This window comes from Mustela nivalis, assembly GCF_964662115.1.
Source record: "Mustela nivalis genome assembly, chromosome: 1".
Classification (NCBI taxonomy): Eukaryota; Metazoa; Chordata; class Mammalia; order Carnivora; family Mustelidae; genus Mustela; species Mustela nivalis.
In genome coordinates this window covers 167714131-167739862 of record NC_139020.1, presented here as the reverse complement: position 1 = coordinate 167739862, position 25732 = coordinate 167714131, and the positions used below count along the sequence as shown (strand labels likewise).

The window sequence follows — 25732 nt, the reverse complement described above, 5'->3', positions numbered from 1 at the left end:
AGAGTCTCAATAAATATTTTCTAAATTGAATGGCAGACCTAAATAATAGAGCAAATCATCAGTAGAACTGTATCATGTATAACCTCTGACAAGATTGAGCTGCAAATGTTAAATGGATTCCTATTGCTTCTGCTTTATTAGATGGAAAAGTATCCATTCTCATTTGAGAGAGAAAAATATTTCTAATGGAAGTCATTTGTGGTCTAACTTCTGACGTTCTTCTTGCTGTTATAGATTGCTAGCTACCATGGCCAGACAGAAAACTGACCAGTTTCCAGCTTCAAATTGAGAAGCAGATTGATTTCCGGGACTCTGAAATTCTTTCCATTACCTCAGTGGCTTGTATCTACCCCCTCAAGCCACTGACAGTGGCTTTCTTAGGTAAAGCTGGCATGACATGAATGATGTTATCCTGTCTGTGACATGCCTCTTCGTTTGCACCATTTATGATGAAACTGTTCATTTTTCCCCTATATGTTTACTCCCCACAGAAGTGAAAATTAATTTGGCAGTTGCAATGCCAACTTGCACCATAAAACTCCAGTTACTTTTCATGTGAGTTATGAAATGCCCCTCACAAGTGAGATTCTTAGCTCTTGATATTGAACAATTATTTTTCTGGATATAGGTTGCCTATATACTTTGGTGGCCTCAATTACATCCGAGATGTTAACAGCAGGCAAGCTGAATCCACTGTGAGGGTCTAAGCTGAAAGACAAACCATAGAGAGAAAGTGAGTATTCAGTAGGGCAGCAGTTTAGGAAGAAAAGATGGTCACAGGTCAGAGGAGAATGTGGACTGCTGGGTTAACCACCATTGTTGAAAAATAAGCTAACTGATATCAGACGCCTCAAGTGTGTGGGTGTGCATGTGCATCTGTGCAGATCATTTCATTACTTGCTGGAATAGAAATAAGACTTGCATTACTTTCTCACAATGACACATTTCTAGCATGATACACTTTCGATTGAATTCTTGAGGTGATGTCATATATGTACAATATACCTAAAATTCCCTTATAAATCTGAAGCAAATGAAGTGACCAACTTTCTATGAGGCACTGCTCAAGCCTTCTAAGAACAGATCAAAACAGCTTGTTTATTTCTCATCCTTTGTTTTCTAATCTTCTTTTTTAAGATTTTAGCTTTATGAAGATGTTCGCTCCCATTAACATGTTAATAGCCAATTTCTCTCTTCTGTTGAGTTGTTTGATTTTGAACACCTGTGGGCAGTTCTGTATGATAGGGGACGAGCAGCTCATTTCTGCAATCACAAAGCTCCATGCATGGATTCCTCCGGTGTGCACTGGGTGGGCCCTAAATCCGTGAGTGCAGACCGCCCCTCCACTAATCACATCGCCAAATGGAGTTTGCTCTAATTTGCTTAATCACTCAGCTGTAATTGAATCCTGATGGGAAGCTGGGTTTCCATCCAGAATTATTCCCCTTCTCCTGCTGAGAAGGTGGGTAAAGTAGCCATTACTTCTCCCTAGCAGCCCCAGGACAGTTTGCAGATGGTTCATTTCTCCATGATGTTTTCCAGAGTTGGAGGAATTATGGCATGGAGACTGTCGTCCCAGGGATTTCTCCTGTTGTTCTCTCTCTCTGCATTATTGTAAACCTTGTAACAAAGCATTATGATCCTTCCTTTCCTTCCTTCTCCCTATCTCACCCTCCTAAGAGCTCTCTAAAAACATTTGACTAGAATATGTATACAAGTATGCTACGTCTGCCTAAGCTGGGTATATATAGCCAGTTTGGAGTGCCCAAGCCAGTGCTTCTCAGAACCTGCTCCCCTAGCCACCTGCAGCCATCTCACCTAGAGCAGTCTTCTCTGGCTGCCACCAGACCAGCAGCACCAGAATCACTGGAGAAGCTGTTAGAAGCGCAAATTCACAAGCCTTACCAAACCCACTGAATGAGAATCTCTCCAAGTGGGGCCAGAAATGGGTGTTTTAACAAGTCCTCTAGGTGAACTAATGCCTTAGAATCACTTACCTAGAGCTCTTGCTAAAAATTCAGATTCTTGGACCTGCTGTACTACTTACTAAATAAGTGTTCCAGAGATAAGACCTGGGCAGGTACATGGGTAGTTAGGTAGATTACATAAGTAGATGATAGATAGGTAGATAGGTAGATGTATACATATATATGTATACAACAAAATAATTCTAGATGTACAGAGGAGTTGCAAAGATAGAATTCCTCTCTACCCTTCCCTTCCCCAAGTTACCCCGAATATTAATATCTTAAATAGCCAGTGTACATGTCTCAATGGAAAAAATACTACCTCAATTACAGATTTTATTCAGATGCTACTAGTTTTTACATGAATGTCTTTCTGTCCCAAGATCCAATTCAGTTTTCAGTTTCTCAGTCTTATTTTGTGACTTTCACAGTTTTGAAGAGCACAAGTCAGGTTTTTGCAGAATGTCCTTCAGTTTGAATTTTTATATTTTTTCATGATTAGATGAAGGTTATGGGTTTGGGGGAAGACTAAAACAGAAATGGAGTGCCCTTATCATCACAGGGATGACGTGAAATCAGCCAGCAGCACCTTATTCATTACTTAGTAGTGCTGTTAACTTAATGATCCAGTTAAAGTGATCTGCTGTCTGGGAATTTCTCTACTCCAAAGTTACTATTTTTCCTTTCCTATATTCTTTAGAAGCAAGTCACCAAGTGTGGCTTTAACTCAAAGGTAGAGGAATTAATCTCCACCTCTTTGAAGAAAGGGGATCAAAGAGGTTGTAGGCATATGTTAAAACCACCAGAGTAATTAATAAATATTTGGGGGAAAATAACATTTAAGCTATATAAATGTTCTGCATCTCCTTACAGTTTTCCACACTAACTTGAGCATCTATCGGTGCCTCTTTTGTGCAGCGTTATTAACTGTCATGTTCTCAGGGTGATATTGCATTTCTCTCATTCCTTCCTAATTTATTACTTGGAATTGTTCTGTACAGAAAATTAATTCCTTCTCTCTTATGTATATATTTATTTATTTATTTATTTATTTTCAGTATGGTCTCATACTGAAATACTGTATTGTATTCTTTGGATAATCATTTAATACCATCATTACTTATTTTGTTTTTCATATTGTTCTAGCTTTGCTCACTGGACACGCTTTTAGGTGGCATCTGTGTCCTATTGATGTACCCATAACTTTCTTTTTCTTTTGTGTTCTTCTTACTTCCTGACACTCTAGGCTCATCTTGTGTTTGCCCTGCCCTAGCCTTAGAATCAGTCATTTCTTCAAAGAGAAAGAACCATCTTTTTGTTGAAAGGTGGGATTTCGAAACCAACACTGGGGTCCTAGGAGGGCTGATTGCTCTCGACTGTCATTGCCTCTAAGCTCTCTCAGTGGACATTGTGTAGTAACCCATGGATACAAGCATCCATCTAAAACGTGAGTTTCCACGGATAGTTCAGACCCTTTCTGGCACCACATGGTTCATGCTAGCCTTACTTTCCTGCTTGTGCATAAATTCTTTACAGTGAGAACCCTGGCTCATGTTATCTACCATGCATTTACTGTTTTGTTCAACTCGAGCATGGAAAGCAGTTCCAGAATTGCTAACTCATATCCCTGCAGACAATATACAAATCGGAGTACCATTTTATGTTCAATTCTTTTACTCTCTAGCTTTAGAGTTTCCAGTCAAAATACAATTTTTAAGGTACTTAGGTCAACTTATTTTCTATTCATCTCCATCAGTAAAATTTCCTCATATGTTAGTAATACACTTAATTCATTTGTCACAGTCCACATTCCACTCTAGGATTCCCTGGCATCCTGGATGACTTTTTAAATTTTGCACAAGTCTGGTTATCATGGTGTGTTGTTTTTAAGGTTTTGTGGAGTCATGCATCTACTACCATAGTACCATACGGAATTTTTCGATTACCCCCAAATTCCCTTGTGGGGTCCCTTTGTACTCAACCCCTCCCCTCAACCCTTGGATTCCACGGATCTATTTTCCACCCCTATAGTTCTGCTTTCTCTAGAAGTTCGTATGAACAGAATTACACAATATGTAGCCTTTTCAGTGGGGCTTCTTTCACTTAGCAAAATGCTTTTAAAGTGTATTCATGCTCATCCACAAATCAGCAGTTCCTTGTTGTTGCTGAGTAGGATTCAGTTGTAAGCATGTACTAGTTTGTTTATCTCTTTACCTGTTGACAGATGCCTTAGTTGTTTCCAGTTTTAGTGATTATGAATAAAATTCCTATAAACATTTGTGTGAGCACCAGCTTTCAATTCATCTGGATAAGTACCTAGGATTGGAACTGACTGCTGCTTGTTATGTTATCTCTATATTTAACATTTTGGGGTTGCCAAACTGATTTCCACTGTGGCTGTACCGTTGTACATCCCTTCCAGCAATGAACAGACATTCCTATTGTTCTACATCTTCTCCAGAATTTGATATTGCTGTTTTTTAAAGCTGTTTTAGGAGGTATTGTAGTAGTATATCTTTGTGGTTTTAATTAACAATTCCCTAATGACTGGTGTTGAACTTCTTTTCCTGTGCTCAATTGCCATCTATTTTTGTGCATGTGTCTATTTAGATATTTTGCCTACTTCCTCTTTTTTTCTATGGCTGAGTTTCAGTTCTTTATATATTGTAGATACCAGTCTTTGATTAGGCGTGTGATTATCTCCCAGTCTTTGGCTTGTGCTTTCATTTTCTTAATACTATTTTTCATAGAACAAAAGTTTTAAATTTGCATAAAATTTGATTTATCTTTTTTTTTCTTTATGGTTTGTGCTTTTGATCGCATATTCAGAAACTCTACAAAAGCTAAGACCAGGGCAGATTTCCCTTTTTCTCCTTCTAAATGTTTAATAGTTTCATATTTTAGACTTAGGTCTATCAATCCATTTGAAGTTAATGTTTACATGCAGCATGAAGTATTTTCAAGATTATTTCTATATATGAATATCACTTTTTTCAGCATCAGTTTTTGAAAAGAATATCCTTTCTCCACTGATTGCCTTTGCACCTTTGCCAACAATCAGTTGACTATGTTTGTGTTGGTCTATTTCTGGACCTCTTTTCTGTTCCATTGATCTTAAGTGTCTTTCCTTTTCACAATCCCACACTGTCTTGATTACTGCAGCTGCAGGTTGGGATTGATAGTAAGTCTTGAATTTACGTAGTTCAAGTTCACCAATTTTGTTGCTCTTTTTCAATTGTATTGACTACTCTGGTTCCTTTCATTTTTGGTATAAATGTTAGAATTAGCTATTGATACATATTTTTAAAATGAGGGTTGCTGGGGGGAGGGGGTTAGGGAGAAGGGGGTGGGATTATGGACATTGGGGAGGGTATGTGCTTGGGTGAGTGCTGTGAAGTGTGTAAACCTGGTGATTCACAGACCTGTACCCCTGGGGATAAAAATATATGTTTATAAAAAATAAAAAATTAATAATTAAAAAAATAAATTAAAAAAAAAAGCTTGCTGAGATTTTGACTAACATTGCATTGAATTTATAGATGAAATCGGGGAGAGTTTCTATAAATGATTTTTAAAAATTTCTTTCAGCCATGTTTTATAGTTTTTAGAATATAGCTCCTTTACATTTTAGGTGATATTGTTAATGATATTTTTTTTCTTTAAAATCCTAGTTGTTCTTTGCTGATCTGTAGATATATCATTGACCTTTGTATTTTGAGTTTATATCCCACAACTTTGCTTAACTCACCTTTTAATTCTAGAAGATTCTACATAGACAATCATGTCATCTGCAAATAGAGAGAATTTTATTTTTTTCTTTTGCCAGCTGTTTGTCTTTTGTTTCTTTACTTTTCTTTTTTGTTCCTTATTCCTCTGACAAGGACATCCAGTACAATGTTGTATAAGAGTTTTAAGATAGGACAAAATTGCCTTGTCATCTCTTACTATTAAATGTGATGCTTATTGTAGGCTTTTTGTAGATGCCTATTGTTAGGCTTAGAAAGGTCTCATCTAATCCTTGGTCATAGTTTTTATCATGAATGTATATTGAATTTTGTTTAGTGTTTTTTCCATATGTATTAAGATGATTATATGGTTTTTCTTATTAATTTAAACATATATAAATTATAATGCTTGATTTTAAAATAATGAATCAACTTTGCTTTCCTAGGGTTAAATCCACTTGGTTATGTATGATATATTACTATTTACTGTATATTGCTGGATTTATTTTGTTAGTATTTCTTAAGAGTTTTGCAAGTATGTTCATAAATGATATTGGTCTTTTTTTAATAATATCTTCATCTGATTTGTGTATTAGGGTAATAGCAACCTTATTAAATAAGTTATTTTCTCCCCTTTCCTATTTTCATTTAGAAATTATATATAAATCATGTTTTATTTCTTCCTTAACTGTTTGGTGGAATTTATCAGTGAAACCATGTGAGCCTGGGTCTTTTTTTTTTTTTTTTAAGTGTGTGTCTGTGTCTATGAATTTGTTATCCTTAATATATATAGAACTATTAATATTATCCACTCTGCCCTCAGTTTGTATAATTTGTGTCTTTCAAGAGATTCATTCATTTCATTTAAATTGCTAAATATATTGGTATCAAATAATTTAAAATATTCCCTTACAACCTTTTGCTGTCTGTGGGATTTGTCAGTAAGGTTAGCCCCTCTTCTTTCTGACATGATAATTTGTGGCTTCTTTCCTTTTTGTCAGCTTTGACTAGAGATTTATCTATTTTATTAATCTTTTCAAAGAAGCAGCTTTTAATTTTACTGATTTTTCTCTCTTATTTTTTCTGATTTCTGTTTCATTGTTTTTTGCTCTTTTATCATGCCTCTCTGCTTTTTTGGGAAGGTGGTTAGTTAGCTCTCTTTCCCTCTTATTTCTTAAATAGATGCTTAGGTTTCTATTTTGGCTGTCTCTTGTCTAACATAAACATTTGATGATTATGTATTTCCTGCTAAATACCACTTTAGTTGTAATCTATACATTTTGTATGTTCCACTTTCATTTTCATTTAGTTTTAAATATTTCAGATTTCCCTTGACAATACCTCTTTGACCCACAAGTTATTTAGAAGTGTGTTTTCCAATTTCCAAGTGTTATTAATTTCTAGTCTGATTCTGTTAGGCATGGTGACATACTTTGTACAATTTCTATGCTTTTAAATTTGTTATTATTGTTTTTTTAATGGCCCAGAGTATGGTTAATGAATGTTTCATTTACACTTGAAAAGAATGTATACTGTTCTGTTGTCCTATGGATTATTCTATAAATGTTAATTAGGTCAAGTTGGTTGATAATGTTATTGGAAACTCTACATTTTGAAAAATGACCATTAGAGATTTTATGCATACCTGAAAATTAAGAGCCACTTACAGAGAACTAACACTAATCAAGCTAAAAGTGTAATGGAGCTCAACTTTGGATTAGAGTTCATAGTTTTCTGTTTGTGGAAGCCTAGTACCATTCACCCAGCTGTCCATGCTCGAGGTGTAAGCTTGATAATAACTACCTCCCCAGCACATTACAAGAACAAGTTTATCCATTTGTCTTGGCCTCTAGGTCTTCTGTCCATTGGATGGATTTTGTTACCTTTCTACAAGTATTCCCTCTACCCCTTTCACCTATATCAGCCTTTTTTAAAGTGTATTTTATAAAATACTAGATCCAGGGGCTGCTACTAAGCAAGAGGTAGCGAGGACTGTATCAATTGCTTAGTAAACTACTACATGTTACCCTGTCTTGAAATTTGTAATGATAATTAATATCATCACAGATCTGAGAAGTCTGGAGTCAACAAATCTATTTTTCTATTTAATCCCCTTACATTCTAACAAAAAATACATATTACTAAATAACTTTAAGAAATTTTAATATGGGATAATATACATAAAACACATATTTGAAGGTTGGGCACATTGTATGTGGTCACTCATAGTTTGTTGCTCTGATTTAGTCGTTGGTGTTCTTGCTGTAGTTTTATTTTTAGATTTATTCCATTGACTCTGACCTTTAAAAGTTGGGATGACTATGAAGGTGAAAAAAGTCCTGGGAATGCAAAGACCAGAAAAGCCACAGAAATTCACCTGAGTTTTATGTCTTTCAGTACATTTTTACTGTAGTGTATTGATTGCAGTTTTCTTGTGGTTATATTGCATTCATTTTAAAGACCTTCCCCCACCCAGTTTGTCAGCCTAAATCTACTTCCCCACAATTGATATCACTGGTGTTCCTGGGCATCATTAGTCCTTTACAAGTGCAGTGCTAAGAAAATCAGGCTGTGCAATGTCATGGGAGGTGCACCAAGTATGAATAGCGGCTCAGGACTTGGCATGACATCTTAAGGCTTCCTCATTCAGATCACCAAGGGAGTGCTGCGCACTCAGAATTCAAAATTCTCTCCTCCCCAGCTACTCACCCTGGTTCCTTTGGTATGTCTGAGGGAACTTTATTGACACTCTGCTTTCTTTTCTTAAACAGGTGGGCTCTGCATTGCACAGTCCGTGAGAATCCCCCAAGAACGCAAAGACAGAACTATTGACTTTGATAGAATTATCAAACAGCTCCTGGACACCCCCAACTCCAGGGCCGTCGTGATTTTTGCCAACGATGAGGATATAAAGTAAGGATGACTGGTGAAATTCATTAATATGCATGCTGCAACTTTAGGAGACAGAAAGATCAGGATACTGGCAGAGAAAGGGGAAAAGATAGCACAGAAGCAAATCTATAATTACACAGTGGCAAAGTCTGTTCGTGCTGTTTCCCTTACAGGAGTAGTTAGAGCAAACTATGGAAGCAGCACTGTGTTGCTGTCATGTCTTCCCCCTCTATTAGCAAAATAAATGTATTCAATTACTTGTAAAAAGAGAAAACCACTAGACCTTTTAAAGATTCTTTTATTAAAAATATATCCAAATGTAACAGACTTTTATCCAAAGAATGGTTCCTCTTAATGTAAAAGGAAAGAAAAAAAAAAAAAAAAAGTCATACAATTCTGGCTGTATTGCTACCGCTTTAGACCCAGTATGTTCCAAACCAACCTTGTCTACCAGTATGTCTCTAATTCATTTCTTCCTCTCTTTTCTTACCTCGATCCTCCCTGGAGACAAAAATTCAACTGGTATCTCGACTCCCCATTTTTTCTCATTCTTTGCATTCTTGGCCAAGCCAGGCTGAGTTAACCTTTGTTTCTAGAAGATAACATGCCCAGAATGTGTTTCTAAGACAGAAACAAATGTGCCTGATTTCTTTTCTGCCCACTACCACCTTGTTCCATAATATTTATTTATTTAAAATAAACAGCAATTACACCTGCTTAAAAAACTATTTTAAAAATCTAGGTTATAAAAAAAAAAAGTGCCATTCATCCTGCCCTTAGCTAACAAGTTCTCTTTAGATGCAATGGCTAATGGCTAGGTTATTGAATATTCTTCTAGAGACAGTCTGCATCTCTTTGCACAATGATGCATATTGTATGTACATCTTGTTCTCTTCCCTGCTAGCCTTTACTTACTATTTTATCATGGATGTCTATAAATGTCAGTACCTATCTCTTCAGTCTTTTCATAGCTAGGCAGAATTTCATTTTACATGTATGTTGTCATTTATCTAAATGCTCCCTTATTGACTGACATTTGGTTACAGACTTTTGCAATCATAAATAACACTGTGGTAAACTTCCTTTTACAAAAATCTGTGCACCCAAATATAAATATACAAATATATCATATTAATATAAACATTCTATGCAAGAGTTGGATATATAATATTAATATAACACAATAATATGTTAATATGGAATTACATAATTTTATATATTTACTAATGTGTTTTTAACATAAATCCCCAGAAAAAACTTTTCCAGGACAAGGTGTGTCCCAGTATGATTATAGTTTTCCAAAGAGTTTGTGCTAGTTTATATCTCCACTGATGTGAGCAAACTGTATGGAGTTATTTAGTATTTGTCTTAGATAAAATATAATACTTAATTTGAAGGTGGATATCATTTATTAAGAGAAAGTTTAAGAGCCCAGGCCATTATTGCATCCTGCTTGGATTACTGCATTGTCCTCATCACAAGCCTCCTAGTTCTGTGTCTCTCTCCTCCACGTGCCCCCTAACTGCTGCCCCTGAATCCATCCATCATTTTCCCAGTATTCAGCTCTGATCACAGGTAGCAGGACTATTCAACTGACAGCTAATGAAACCTGACATTGAGATAGGTGTGTGGTGTTTTACTAATGCCCACTGTGTCACTTTGGGAAGTTGCCCCACAGTTGCCCCCTTCTGCTTCCCAACTTCTGAGCCTCAGTTCTTCCAAATGAAAATCCTTCTGAGCTCTTTTTGTAGTTATCCAGCCTCGTCCTACCGTTCTTAACCTATTTCATTCCCTGCTCCTTCACGTTTTGTGTTTCCTCATTCCTGGTTTTTGTGTGCTCTCTCACACACACCTGGAAGGCTTTTCCTGCCTTACTTTCTCATAATGGTGCGTCTCTAGTGTGGCTTTCTGAAGGAAGATGTCTCTACAAAATGCACGTTTGGCACATTCTTCATAGTGAATGTCACTGATGTTATTTTACATCACTTGATCCTTTGCTTAGTATCCACCTTCTCTGCAAGTCCCTAAGCATCTCCGGGGCAGAGCTGATGCCTCATTTAACTTCCTTCTGTATCCTCAGTTCCTATCATGGTGTTCGGTACAGAGTAAATGCTCAAGGAACAGTACTGAATAAATGAATGAGTAAAGTCACTATGCTAATGAACTCTATTTAATAATTTAAATACAAACTTCTCTGTCTGGACTTCACAATGCTTTAGAATGTGTTCCTAATTTAACATTTAGACCCCACTTCCACTCACCCACTACCACACCCAGAATACATGGCTCTGGTCCCACACAGCCCTGATTGCTCCTCCCCGTGGCCTTTATTCATGCTGTTTTTTCTCTCCTTCTCTACTTGTTGAAATTGTCTGTTTTTCAAAATCTAACTTGAACATGCCCTTCTCCATGAAACTGTTTCTGGCAACCCCTTAAATGTATTACTTCTCTCCTTAAAAATTCTCTAGTGGTGCTCTTAGGGCATTTTTCATCTACACTTTGAGTTATAGTTGTTTAAAAGATTTTGTTTTCATAATATTACTCTTGGGTCATTGTATTGTTGTTGTTGTTGCTGTTTTGTTGTTGTTGTTGTTGTTTTGCTTGTATCTTATTCATCTCTGTTGATATCTTTTTTATCTCATAAATGCTTTTCATAAATATTTTATATATTTTCCAATATGTAATACATTGATAAGTGTGGCTTTGTGTTTATCTCCACATACATTGTACATGTCACATAAAAAATTACCACAAATTGGGCGCCTGAGTGGCTCAGTGGTTAAGCCGCTGCCTTCGGCTCAGGTCATGATCTCAGGGTCCTGGGATCGAGTCCTGCATCGGGCTCTCTGCTCAGCAGGGAGCCTGCTTCCTCCTCTCTCTCTCTCTCTGCCTGCCTCTCTGCCTACTTGTGATTTCTCTCTGTCAAATAAATAAATAAAATCTTTAAAAAAAAAAAATTACCACAAATAGCTCTGATGACAAATTTTTTTTTTTAATACTCCTGACATGTAGGTAATGTGAAGTTTAAATTTAGGATGTAAAACTGCATACAATCTGCACAATAAGTATGCTCATTCTTTTGTTTTGGGGTTTGTGTGCTGAATATTATTGCATACTGTGATTCATAGCAGTGATAGCAGAAATAGTTCTTGAGTACAGTGATAAAATTTAAGTACATATATAATTTCCTTCCAAAACATGATCTTAAATACATGGATGTCTGAAGAGTACTGTTAACTCACAGTGTTATATTATTTATTTTTTCAGAAGATTTACACTGTAAATGGGAAATCTGAGATTTTTTAGAACATTAACTTCAAATACTTTGTAAGAGAATGGCAGTGAGAAGACAGTAATGTCTATATTTTAAAGCTAAAATAAAGGCAAAGTAAGTCACGGGTACTGATAATTTGGATTTAAGACAAGGGTGAATCCTTTTTCTGAAATACTTTATTCTGATAATAAAAATAATACCTAGTTACTGTATATCTACTAGAAAAAGGAAAAGTTTCTTTTGTTGTTGTTGCTCTTTATTGAAAGGAGCCATTAAGTTTACTTTGTCTCCTGATTATCTAGAAAAAAAAAAGGTTAAATAATTTCCTATAAAATTTACAATCCCAATACTCAGAGATAGCATAAAATTCTGGGTTAATGTTTGCCAGCACTTTTTTCTAAACATACATGGATTTTCCCCCAAAACAATATCCTGCTTTTTATCTCCCACTTTTTGTAATTCACATGTCACTTTTGATGCCATAAGTATTTTTAAATGGTTTAATCTTGTTTATTATTGTCAATAAACCCACACTTTTCCATTTATATTAAAATGAACATCCACTTTTTGCATTTATGTAGTTTTGTCTTTTTTCATGTTTTACTTGGCTTCTGGCCACCTTTGCAACTTCTTCAATCTCAGCAGTGACATCCAGGTGAAATATTAGGCTAACAATACATTGTGTATTATCGTTATTTTTCTGTGCTCTTAGATGGCTTTATACTCCTGTGTGTATATACACACATACAAGCAACATCTAGGCAGCTTTTTTCTTATATATGAGTTGGATAATCTCTTGCAATTTTTTAAATTGATTTTTCTTTTTAACAAGTGCTTGTGGAAATCTTACTCAGTATATTCTAATTGTTTCCCAGTCTATCCTCCCTGTCATTTATTCAGACAGTTCCCTGCTGCTTTGCACTGAGGCTGTCTGCAGTAATGAACATATGTTTCTGGAGAGTATTTGATCATTTCCTTTGGACAGATTAGTAGAAATCATATCTCTAGGTCAAGGGTACAAATAATTGATTACATTGATTTTTATTAAAATTATACATGCACATATTAAAAAATTAAAATATGACTGGAAATACTTTGATGCAAACAGCAGAGTCCTGTCCCTTCAGACTTCAGACCTTTGGCGGACTGGTCAGACATCCAAGTTGCCATCCATTAGAGGGTCTTTCTATGTCAGTTATATAGAATTCTTTTTCTAGGGGGGGTCCATATTTTTCCAGAGAAGTTATTTTCTACCTCCGGTGACACTCCCTTAGTTTCCAACATTCTGTCAGCAGAAGTGTAGATTTCGTAGAGGATCTTACCATTTCAGTACTTAGTGCTAAATTTAACTTACCTTCCTTCCCTTCACCTTCAGCTCACCATCTCTAACTCACAACCTTCTGGTATTTTGATGTTTACAATATCAGAACCTATTCCTTAAAATTTTATTACTAAATTACCATTCCATTTTCTGCCTGGAAGAAAAACAAAGAAACTAAGGTTTTGCTATTTTATATACAACCTTTCAACTGATTCTCTTTTATTTGGCCATGTACTTTTGTGGTACTTAGTATCTCCAAGTCTTGAGAAACAAAGAAACTGCTACTCCTGTGGTACAGCCCACCAAAGGAGCTTTAGTTGTAGCTTCTTCTGATCTACAATTACCTCTTATCTACTTCTTCTTTCAAAAAAAATTTTTAATAACTTTACTATGAATGATTAGTTTCCTTTTGTTTTATTTGCCTTGTTGCCCTTTTTATTCGTGTACTATATTTATTTATAAATATGGGCTGTAAAATTTTCAAGTATAATATACATGTTTATTTTAATAATTTAAGACCCTTAATTTAGATTGGCCTGTTGCTTTCCAGAAATTATACACACCACCAGCAATGAATGCAAGCACTCATTTCTCCAGCCCCATGCCCAAACTCTCAATCCAAACCAAACCAAAACAAATCTTTTGGCCAACATGAGAACCAAATGTGATTTTCTTTCCTTAATTTATATTTTCCTTCTTTCTAATCTATATGAATATTTATCTCCAGCTTACTGGTTATTTATATTTCTCCTTTTTTCTTTTGACTTTCAATGTTTCTTGTGTATTTTCCTCAAGCTGCTTTGATTATTTTTCTTAGTGTATTTTAAGATTTCTTTATATAAGTAAGATATAAATCCTAAGGCATACTATTTTTTTTTTTTTTTTTTTTTTTTTTTTTTGCCATTGACTACTTACTTTTTGAGAACTGGTAGCTTGCTTTTCTTCTGCTTCATTACTAATACATATATGTTTAGCAGCTGCTCCTTATCATTAATATAATGTCTCGTGTTCTTTTTCACAGGCAGATCCTTGCAGCAGCCAAGAGAGCTGACCAAGTGGGCCATTTTCTTTGGGTAGGATCAGACAGCTGGGGATCCAAAATCAACCCACTGCATCAGCATGAAGATATTGCAGAAGGAGCCATTACCATTCAGCCCAAGCGAGCAACTGTAGAAGGTATGGCTTTTTTCAGTTGTAAAACACACTAAGAGAGTGGTTTGTGCCAGGAAGGATGGCTAAATCATGTGTCTCTTTGAGGGTTTGGTGTTTTTCCACATAATTTAAAAATTATGCAGTATAATTTCAAACATGTAGTCATGAAATGCAAATCAAGCCATATATCTGGTCTGTTCTTTTGTTGATATTCCTCTTTTGAAGAGATCATGTATTTTTATAATAATTAGCATATTTTTTTTTCATTATGGCACCAGAGCGTTCCGAGAGAAGAACATTACCATTAATAAGTAAAGTAATAACACAATCCAAGTGTACTTAAGTGAACTGCATTTTCTGAGAGAATATTTTCCCTTTGCAATGTATCCATTCCATAGCAGGATAACTACAGGGATCCTTTCCCTCTTTACCTTGTGGGGTTTCTTCCAGTGCCCACAATGGGCACTTTTTCTCACTTTCTCTTTCTCTTTCTTGAGCCTTCCTAAATCACTGCCCTTTCTTTTCCTTGCCTTCCTTGCTGCTTCATGATTCTTTAAGAGGAAGAAGGAGGAGAGGGTTTTTATTAGCATCCTTCTGATCTAAGGAAAGTTGTTGATTATAATTTACATTTTCCTTTAATTTGAAAAGAAAACTTTTTTCTAAAAGAAGATATTGTAAAGAAAAGGAGCTCCTCTGCTGCTGTTCTTTGTGTTTCTTTTCTGATGGGCCAGGTCTCCAAAGATTCCCTAAAACATGCTGGCTTTGCACATTAAAAAAGCCTCTATCCTCTTACTCAAAAGGGGATCAAATATTTGCATTTCTTTCCATTCTGTCTCCAGTCCAATATAATTAATTATTCTCCCCAGAAAACTGCATGGTCTGTGGAGACCTTTTTAAACAAGCCAGGTTGTGGTTCTGTCACTGTTGCCTTTCTGTGTTATCTGGGGGAGATAAAGATCCCATGAGTCACCCATGTGTTCCTTGGGAGTCTTAGAATTCATTTCATTCCACAGAACGTGTCCTGAGAAGATTGCTTATCTTATAACACAGACCAATGCACTTGCAGATGGGTTTCAGAAACAAAAGACAACATTTTAACTATCTCTACTCCTTTTTACTCAAAATTTTGAGTATCCGCTGTGTGTCTTGCTCTGTTACAAAAGTTGGAAAAACAAGATAAGGACAAAACTCTTAACTTCAAAGCATACAGGGCTGAGAGAAGGTGTCAAAAATACCTAATGACTAGGTCAAATGAGATACTGTGTAAGCGCAGTATGGAATAGATACCACAGGGCACAAAGGAAAGACTGTGGAAGTGTCTCTCCAGTGGTGAGGGTGTGGTTGGGAATATTCCTGAGAGACGGTAAAATGATGACTTTGTAGTTCATCTAGCAAGCAATGAGAAGAATGTCTTGTACTCCCAACCTACGGGCAGGAACAGAAGAGTGATGGACACCCTGGGGTAACAGTAAATAATTCATTCTGCAAAATAATCTTGCATTATGGTTCTGAAATTCTTACAGTTCTTTAAAAGTGTTCTCATTTACAATGCATTGGGAGAACTCTTTTCTCCCCCAGATTTCCAGTCACTACACCATTGGCCCGATTGGCTCCTTTCTATCCTTTAGGTCTCTGCTGAGATATTAATTTTCCTTGGAGGCTACAAGTGACTATTCCACCCCAGCTAAGTTTGAGTTAGAAGCCCTTTCTATTCCTTCTACAGCATCCTACATGACCCCTACCATTGTAGTACTTCTTTAGTTGTCTCTGTCTGGAAACATATCTCTTATGCAACCCCTCCATTGTACCCCCAGCACCTAGAACTTGGCCTGCATATGGCAGATTTTTAAGTGGATGGATGTGGTTGGATGCTGGAATGGATGGAGGAATCACAGACTACCTCAAGTCCTCGCATAAAATATAGTAGAAAAATTGGCCTGAGTTGGATTATGAAGGGTCTTGAAATTATACTAAGGAATGTGTTCTTTATTCTTAAAGTTTGGGCAGCATCTCAAAAGTGGATGTGATCAAAGAAAGTTCACTCAGGTGACTTTATGAAGAGGTGATGAGTAGGAGTTGGGTGAGAGCCAAAGCAAGCAAGAAAGGAGTAAGATCCTTCCTTCCTCAGCTGTAGATGCTGCATAGACATGGATGCCCATACTCCATGGTTACCAACTCCAGTTTCATGATATTTATGGAAATTACTATGTTTCTTGAAGTTTTTAAAAAGTTTTTGAAAAACAATTCCTGCTATGTATTTATGTGTTTACGGATACACAGTTTTCTTTCTTTCTTTCTTTCTTTCATACACAGAGTTCTTAAATCAGACACAAACAGCATCCTAAATCTGTAAAAAGAAATTACACACACACACACACACACACACACACACACACATAGAGAGAGAGAGAGAAAGAGAGAATCCCAAACAACAAAATGAAAGAGAAATATTGTTAGCAATAGGAATATTGGGATGTGATGGAGCAGCAGCTCTTTATACAAAACTCTCCATCCTTACCCAGATAGAAATGAAGACTTTTTGGTAGCTGGTGTGTGTGGCCTCTGTCTAACCAATATTGTTTATATACATTATTACAAAGAACAGCATGGATTTGTTCACCCAGGAGATGAGACATCAAGACTGTGGCTGTACATTTGCAGTGACACACTCCTGAGGAAGTAAAAAAAGAAATGCTTTCTTTTCTGAAAGTTTCTGAACCAAGCTATGAAATATCACAAATGAAAGTGATAATCAAGCACATTCTGTATGGGCAAATAAGTTTTCCTCTCCTGTCTATTTTTTTTTTCTTTCTGATGAATGTTCTATATTGATTTCTAGTGCCTTGGAACATCCTCCAAATATTTATAACACTGCTATATCCCTGTATCTTTGTGTTTTATAATGCTATATGTACAGATGTAAACAGGAAGAGGCCAAGCAGTAATCAACATGATTCTTTTCTTTAGATTTATATTTTGAACATGTTCAGCAAAGTTCTGAATTTTTGGCTGGTCTCTTCTCTATCTCCATGAATAATTAACAATAAATTGCTTTAGGCCAAATTGCTAGTAAGCACGCGGTCTCTGTGAAAGTAGTGCTCATCTTCTTTTATCTTTTATCTATATTTATTCTTCCTTTATAGAATAAAGGGCCTCTGTGTTTGCTAGCCAAGTGTGTTGTTCTTCCCCCTTTCAATTGGGTGATGATAGGAATTGTGCCCGGGAAAGGTCAGCTGTGGCCTCGATGGCTGCCCGGCAGTCAGAGGATATCTGGAGAATGTCTCCACAACTTGGCAGCTTTCCTCCAGCTCCTGAGCCAAAACACTTCTGTAATATTTAGTTTCTCTGAATTGTCTGATGAGCCAAGGGATCCCTGGCACGTTTCTCTCTTCTGTTGCCCCATTAACTGGGATTCTCTGTCATCCTCTCCAGCCCCCAGCAAATTCTCAGAGGAAAAAAAAATAGTGCCCATGTTGCCTTCAACTCTTTGCTCTACAAAGTGCTCTGCTTCTCTGAGAATAGGCGTCCAAAGCATCCTCTAATTATAGTCAACAGGGATCATGGACCAGCATCTTTTCATCTCAGCCATCATCATTAACATTAGGGAGCGAGCGTAATGAAGGGTAGATTTTCAAAGCTAACTAAAATGGCTCTGACTATTGGTGATACTTTCAAATGGGGCTGCAGAACAGCTTGGTTCCTGAATTAAATCTGCAGTATATGTAGGAGAGACAAAAAGTGCTCTTGACCTGGCATAAAAAAAAACTTGGTTATTTCATGCTTTTTTAATTCAAGATTGAAATGAATTCATTTTTCCTAAAGCCAGAGATCAAAGCTATGAAGAGCTGAACTAAAATATTTCTAGCTCCAATTTAGATGTGTCCTACTTTAGCCTTCCTTGAGTACCAGGAACATTCCACACATATCACAAGGTTTTGTTAGGGGAATGGGAGAAAACAGACAGGAAAGAAAGCATTGCCTTAAATCACAGGGCTATTTCTGAGTAACACATCTGCTTTTTAGAGCTATCACCTGTGTAATAAGAAAGGAGTAAGAGGATTGCCTGTTTGGTGTCATGGCAATTTCTTTATTGAATCTTTTACAAATAGTTTATAAACTCTAGCAGGGCATCAGGGGCCAACCTAAACAGTGAGATATAGCAAGTGACAGTCTAGACCAGGTCCCTGCTCCCATGGAGGTGCCTACTTAATTTAGAGGTGATAAGTGATGATGAAAAAAATATAAATAAGAAAATACCATTTTAGATCAATTTCCATATTTTTTTTAAAGATTTTATTTATTTATTTGACAGACAGAGATCACAAGCAGTTAGAGAGGCAGGCAGAGAGAGAGAGAGGAGGAAGCAGGCTCCCCGCTGAGCAGAGAGCCTGATGCGGGACTCAATCCCAGGACCCTGAGATCATGACCTGAGCTGAAGGCAGAGGCTTAACCCTCTGAGCCACCCAGGCGCCCTCAATTTCCATATTTTTTCCATGAAAGACCAGCCTGTAAATTATGGAGATACAAAGGATGAAGAGAGACCAGGACACAATGCAGGTCAAAACAAAGATCAGGAGGATGTTGGTGCAGGTCAGTGGCTTGAGCCTCTCTAGCCTACTCTAGATTCCTGGCTCATATTCTTATCAGATTCTTTCACTGGTTAAAACCCACTAAGGTGGGCCGCCTGTCTGTCAAATAAATAAATAAAATATTTTAAAAAAAAGCCCACTAAGGTTTCCCATTTCCCTATTTCCTACTGATCTGGAAAATAATTTTTTCTTCACGATAGATCAAATCATTAATCTTTTCAAAAGACTACCTAATTTTTTCAGCGTTACTCTACCCTGCAAAAAGCAAGCTCATTGCTCTCCAAGTCCAAAATGTGTCACATACGCCCTTTACAGCAAGCACCAGACATAACCATGCTCATTGTAACACTTAGATCTAAAATCTGAACCTTGGAGGCAGTGCCTACAGCCCATGGGTTCCCTGAGATTACCCATCTTTGCTTCTACTTCCTTAGCATTTACTGGAGGATCTGAGATATAGTAAATTTTTAAAAAGCTAAATTTGTCTTTTTGTCTCTTCTATGTCAAACTATCTAGAACACCTGAATATGCAAACAACTGCATTTTTATGGGAATTTAAAATTTTCTCAGGATGGGGAAAGATATGTCCAAAATGGTTTCTCTTCTACTTTGTATTCTAGGACATTTAGTAGAAAGACCATGTTCAGGAATTCCCAGGATCTCATTCGGGATCGCTCCAGGAATTTTAAAGTGGGTCTGCACACTTTTCCTTTTGCTCGCCTTTGGAGCACTTCTTGCCTTCTTGGTCTTCTTGCCTTTGTTTTCCAAGGCTGAAGAGACTTTCGGGGTAGGATCAGCACCATGGCTCAATTAGATGACTTGTTAGGGTGTTCTATATACAGAAGGGAAGTCTCAGCTCTGACTCCTCAGAAAGTAGGAAGCACAGATAAGGCTGCCTCTGTTTGTGTTAGACCTGCCAGTGGGAAGTTCTTTTCCAGACCATACTGTTTCTACTAATAGAACAGACTGAAAAAGAGAGGGCCGGCAGGTCACAGAGGTGAGAATAGGTGTATGAAGAAAAATACCATCTTATTTTTCATCTTGTGTTGTTTAAACTATAGATTGTTGGCCTTGAGCAAGTGGAAAGAAATGTAAACAGAGACACCTGTAACCTAAATAACTATGGAGAGCTGAGAACAATTCGCTTTATGTGTATAAAGGCCCAGATTTGGAGCCATGCTGTCTCCCATCTCCTAGGATAGATGCTTTCCTACCGGGCTTCACTTGTCTGGCCACCCATCATTTCCTAGCCGGTGAATATGGAAATCAACAAGAAAATATCCATTCTCTTAGCCTGATATGCAGTCTCATGCCCCCAGTACCCTGAACACTCGTAGTTAATAGTTGGATCTCTAGTATGTCTCACTGGTTGAATTCTTGGCTACAAAGAACTAGTTAGTTTTGATTCCAAATGTGTTTATTGCAGAGATATGTATTACCATAATTATTTCATGTAATTAAAATTGTATAAACCAGTGAAGTAAGTGCAAAGAGAGTAAAAGAGAGGCTGCTGTTTCAAAGAAGACAGATTTTAATTCTTTGGAAAGATTGGTAAGTTTGTCACTGTTAGTTGTGGGCTAAATACGGGGGATTTGGGAGGGAAATCATAAACACTAGAAACATACTACACTTAATTACTGTGCAATTAACTTTAAGATTTTATTTCATTTCCCAAAGATCACAATACAGGGGCACCTGGGTGGCTCAGTTGGTTAAGCATCTGCCTCCAGCTCAAGTCATCATCCCAGGGTCCTGGGACTGAGTCCCACATTGAGCTTCTTACTCATCAGGGAGTTTACTTCTCTCTCCCCCTCTACCAACCACTCCCCCTGCTTGTGCTCTCTCTCTGTCAAAATAAATAAATAAAATCTTAAAAAAAAAATAATGACCACAATACTGAATTTTATTAGTTTTTTTTTTTCAAGATTATGACAGGGAAGCCAACTACACAAAAAATATCTTGATCCTGCATTAGAAAATTATCTAGTGAGTGTGTGTGTGTGTGTGTACATGACTAGATGGATTTTGAGTTAAAACATTTAATATATTTATGTATTTTTAGTGATTCATTACCAAGATAGAGATTTTTGATTAACTGACCAATCTTTCATCCCAATTATATTTAATGATAAAGTTTCCAATATACTTTAATTTGGGTTTTCCCTCTCTTGGACTTAAGTTTTTCACCTATAAATGAAACTATATCACCCCAAAGTTTCCTTCTAGGAGGAACATTGTGGGAATGATTGTCTATTAAATTTCTGCCTACACTGCACCCATTCTCTCTTCTCACTACAGCCCCTATTCTCACCTGGAGAACCCCATACTCTTCTGTCAGCACATGTGACTTAAGTGACACTGATCTAACGCTTGGCTCTGTGATAGGGCATGGAGTTCATATCACACCCCTGGTTCCCAATCTGCATCAGGATTTCTCATCTTTATAAACTACGGAACTCTGTTAATTACGTAAGATCCTTCAGAATGGGTTTCTATAACATACATCTCAAATGACTTAACAAAAATCATTGTTTATTAGGACAGCCTTCTGCTAGGCCTTTTGTTAGATGTTATATTTGCTCTGAGTTACATCCTTTCCAAGTGCTATTTACCTCACCTGGATGTCCCTGCCTTTTCTCCCCTTCTTTATCCCTCTCCTGTGAAATTTGTACATTCTTCTGTTAGGAGACCATTGGTCTCATCAACCCCATGGTGTTTCCCTTCCCCTGTTCCTAATCTCATCCTCTCAAGTATGCAGTGGCTCTTCTGCTTGTGAAGCATCTTCACGCATAATTAGTTATTTCCTCTATATATCCGGAGAATGCTAACTGGAATCTAAGTGTGGCTTCAGTTATTTCCAGGAAATACAGATGAACTATCAGATCACTCTCCAGAAATCTGTTTCAGAATTCAGGACACCATTGAGAGAGAAGCCCTTCTAAAGGAAAAATGACAAAATGAGTCTGACCCAGGAAGAAAGTCTTAGTTGTCAGAAGAAAGAGACAAATTTCCTCTTCCCAGGCCGGAACTCATTGAATTCATACATGATTTCCATAGGGAACAGGCAGACTATGCAGAAAGTAAATCTCCTACTGTGGTAACAAATAAACTCTCAAAGACTAAGACAACAAACAAATATTGCTCACCCATGTGAAATCTGCTCTGACTTTAGGAGACATTCCAGGGCAGCTGGCCTCAATGTACTTGTTCAGCCTTCTAGGCTGTTTCTGTCTACTAGCACATCCATATCAACACATTCTGTGCACATTGCCAACAAGAGAGTAGCACATTCACAAACTATGCTTAAATGCTTTTAGCTTGGAAGGGATACGCATGATCCCTACTTCAATTTCATTAGCCAAAGCAAGTTTTCTATTCAAGGGAAATCCTGCACAGAACTAAAAGAAAGCTGAATATTGCTGAAACCAACTTGTGTCTATCTTGAATTCCATTTGACTAAAAACTGTCAGCGATTAGGACACTCGTAATAATACTTTAGAACGTCCTAACAAGAGTTCAGCATATGAGGAGAATAACACTCTCTGCTACTTTGCTCCAGACCTCTGAATAACTTTGACACCAGGAGCACTGCCTTGGCAGTGATCCAAAGTAGGGGATCCTGGCGTCAGTGGAAAATATGGTGCTTGGCAGAGCCCTGGAAGTTCTACTGAATCCAGAAGATAGTCCAGATGAAGAAAGCTATTCCTAGGAAATAGTAAGATACTTGGCAGACTTGTTCATGAGAATGTAGGCAATACCCTTGAACAGAGTCTGTGCATGAACCACATGGGAAGATGTCGGTGAGAAGGCATCGGTAATGTGACTCCATTTATTCCTGCATGCTGTAAGGCTTGGGAAAATTCCAGTGACCTCTGAAAATGCAGATTTATCATTTTCTGACCAATGCTCTTGACTGTTCATCCAGTAGTCCTTTTTTTACCGTTCTTTTTGACCAGTTTCGGAAGCCTCCTCATTCTATGAAGTTTAAAAATTCCAAATGCTCACTTACCTAACTCCCCTGCAGTTAGGGGATAAGCAGGTGACCTAATCCTACCATTTTGGTGACCCATGAAAACATTTTCTGAGAAAGCATTTCATAAATATTTTCCTCTCTTTTAAAAAAAAATAATAAAGTCATGTTACTACAGTGACAGTCCAAGTTATTATCCAATCCAAGACAAATTTAAAGTAAAAGAGGGCATAAACTGTAATTGTCCCAGGCAAAGCAGAGTATGTGGTCACCCATTTCATAAGGAGAAAAAAAAACCCTGCCTTCTTCTCTTCTTGTGTTTGTCATATTAACTTGTGAAGACAGGATACTTGGGGTGATGGCAGTCCTCTTAATGCAGGGAGCAAATGACAACAAAGAAAAGCACAGAAGACAGATGGACAAACCTGGGTCTGTAATGACTTATTTAAGTTGTTGAAACAATCCTGGAATTATTTACCTTGAGGATTTCCTTTCATGGGAGAACAATCACCTCTTATCTTTAAGCCACTGTTGAGCTAGGTATTCTGTTACATGCAGCCGAAGGTGCCCTTAATCTTTCATCTGTCTTACTCACTCTTTATACCCAGCACTTGAAATAGACCTATGAAATAATCTCAACTCTCATAAAATATTTGTTGACTGAGTGTATTTTATAAATTAATTTTTTTTAATTTTTAAAAGATTTTATTTATTTATTTGACAGAGAGAGATCATGAGTAGTCAGAGAGGCAGGCAGAGGGAGAGGGGGAAGTAGACTCCCTGCTGAGCAGAGAGCCTGATGTGGGACTTGATCCCAGGACCCTGAGATCATGACCCGAGCTGAAGGTAGAGGCTTAACCTACTGAGCCACCCAGGTGCCCCTATAAATTAACTTAAAAAAAATACCTTATTAGAGAAATATTAGGTTTACAGCAAAATTGAGAGGGAGTACAGAGATTTTCCACATGTGTAGCCTTTCCCATTATCAGTATTGTACATGTGTAGCTTTTCCATACATGTGTAGCCTTTCCAATTATCAGTATTGCTTACCTCTACATTGACCCAGAATAGCCACCCAAAATCCATTGTTTACTTTAGGCTTCACCTTTGGTGTCGTATAATCAATGGGTTTGGAAAAATGTATAATGATACATGTTTATCATAATAATATCATATGGAGTATTTTCATTGCCCTTAATATACTCTGGGCTCTGCCTGTTAATCCCCTTACCACACACACAAGCAGCCACAGATCTTCTATTGTCTCCACAGTTTTGCCTTCTCTACAATGTCTTATCACTGGAATCATAATATTTATAGCCTTTTTAGATTGGCTTCTTCAACTTAGTAATATATATTTAAGTTTCCTCCATGTCTTTTCATGGCTTGATAGCTCATTTCTTTTCAGTGCTGACTAATATTTCATGGTCTGAATATACCACAGTTTATGTATCCATTCAACTATTGGAGAACATATTGGCTGCTTCTAAGTTTTGGAAATTATGAATAAAGCTGCTATTAACATCCATGTGTAGGATTTTGTGTGGGCGTGTTTCCAACTGCTTTGGGTAAATACCAAGAAGCACAATTGTTAGAATGTATGGTAAGACTGTGTTATTTTGTAAGGAACTGATGAACTGTCTCTTAATGTGGCTGTATCATTTTGCATTCCCTCCAGCAAGAAGTGAGTGTTCGGTTGTTCTGCTTCCCTCCCAGCATTTGGTGTCAGTGTTCAAGATTTTGGCTCTTGGGCACCTGGGTGACTCAGTGGGTTAAGCCTCTGCCTTTGGCTCAGGTCATGATCCGAGGGTGCTGGGATTGAGCCCCGAGTTGGGCTCTCAGCTCGGCAGGGAGCCTGCTTCCCCCTCTCTCTCTGCCTGTCTCTCTCCTACTTGCCATCTCTCTCTCTGTCAAAAAAGAGTTTGGCTCTTTGAGTAGTGGTATCCTACCACTGTTAATTTAATTTTCATTCCCCTGTTGATATATGATATGGAGCATCTTTTCACGCACTTATTTGCCATCTATATATTTTATCTGGTAAGGTGTCTGTTAAGGGTTTTGGCCCATTTTTAAAATCAGGGGTTGTTTTGTTTCATTTTGTTTTGTTTTTTTATTTTTTAATGTTGAATTTTGAGGTTCTTCTTTACTCTTGGTAAGAGCCTTGTATCACATATGACCTTTACAAATATTTTCTCCCCATCTGTGGCTTATCTTCTAATTCTCTTGATATTATCTTTTGTAAAGCAGAAGTTTTTGATTTTTGTTTTTCATTTTAATGAAGTGCCACTTATCAGTTTCTTTCTTTCATGGATTATTACCTTCGTATTATATCTTAAAAGTCATCAACACACCTAAGGGCATCTAGATTTTTTTTCCTTTGTTATCTTCTAAGAGTTTTATAATTTTGTGTTTTACATTTGGGCCTTTTATCTATCTTTGAGTTAATTTTTGTGAAGGGTGTAAGTTTGTATCTAGATGTGATTTTGTTTGAATGTAGATGTCTACTTGTTCTGGTATGGTTTGTTGAAGATACTATCTTTGCTTCATTGTGTTGCCTTTGCTTTTTTTGTCAAAGATTAGTTGATTATAGTTATGAAGGGACTATTTCATTGATCTTTTTGTCTTTTATTTTACAGATACCATATTATTGCAATTACTATAGATTGATAATGAGTCTTAAAGTTGCGAAGAGTCAGTCCTCCAACTTTGTTCTTCTCCTTCAATATTGTGTCAGCCACTCTGGTTCTTTTGCTTGTTGGTGTCAATTTTAGAATCGGTTTGTCAGTATCCATAAAATAACTTGCTCATATTTTCATTGGGATTGTATTGCATTGAGATTGCA

At 37.0% G+C, this 25732-nt stretch overlaps 1 protein-coding gene across 7 annotated transcripts in view; it reads left to right on the top strand.

Moving 5' to 3' along the window:
• Positions 1-25732, top strand: part of GRM7 (glutamate metabotropic receptor 7) — a 924866-nt gene that overhangs the window by 455664 nt on the left and 443470 nt on the right. For all 7 annotated transcript variants that reach the window (XR_014298757.1, XR_014298758.1, XR_014298759.1 and 4 more), the window contains exons 3-4: positions 8464-8605; positions 14201-14355. Coding sequence is in view for 3 of the 7 variants with exons in the window: in XM_082683125.1 (XP_082539251.1) it covers positions 8464-8605; positions 14201-14355 (297 nt within the window). In the remaining 4 variants the exon portion in view is untranslated. The remainder of the gene's footprint in view (positions 1-8463; positions 8606-14200; positions 14356-25732) is intronic.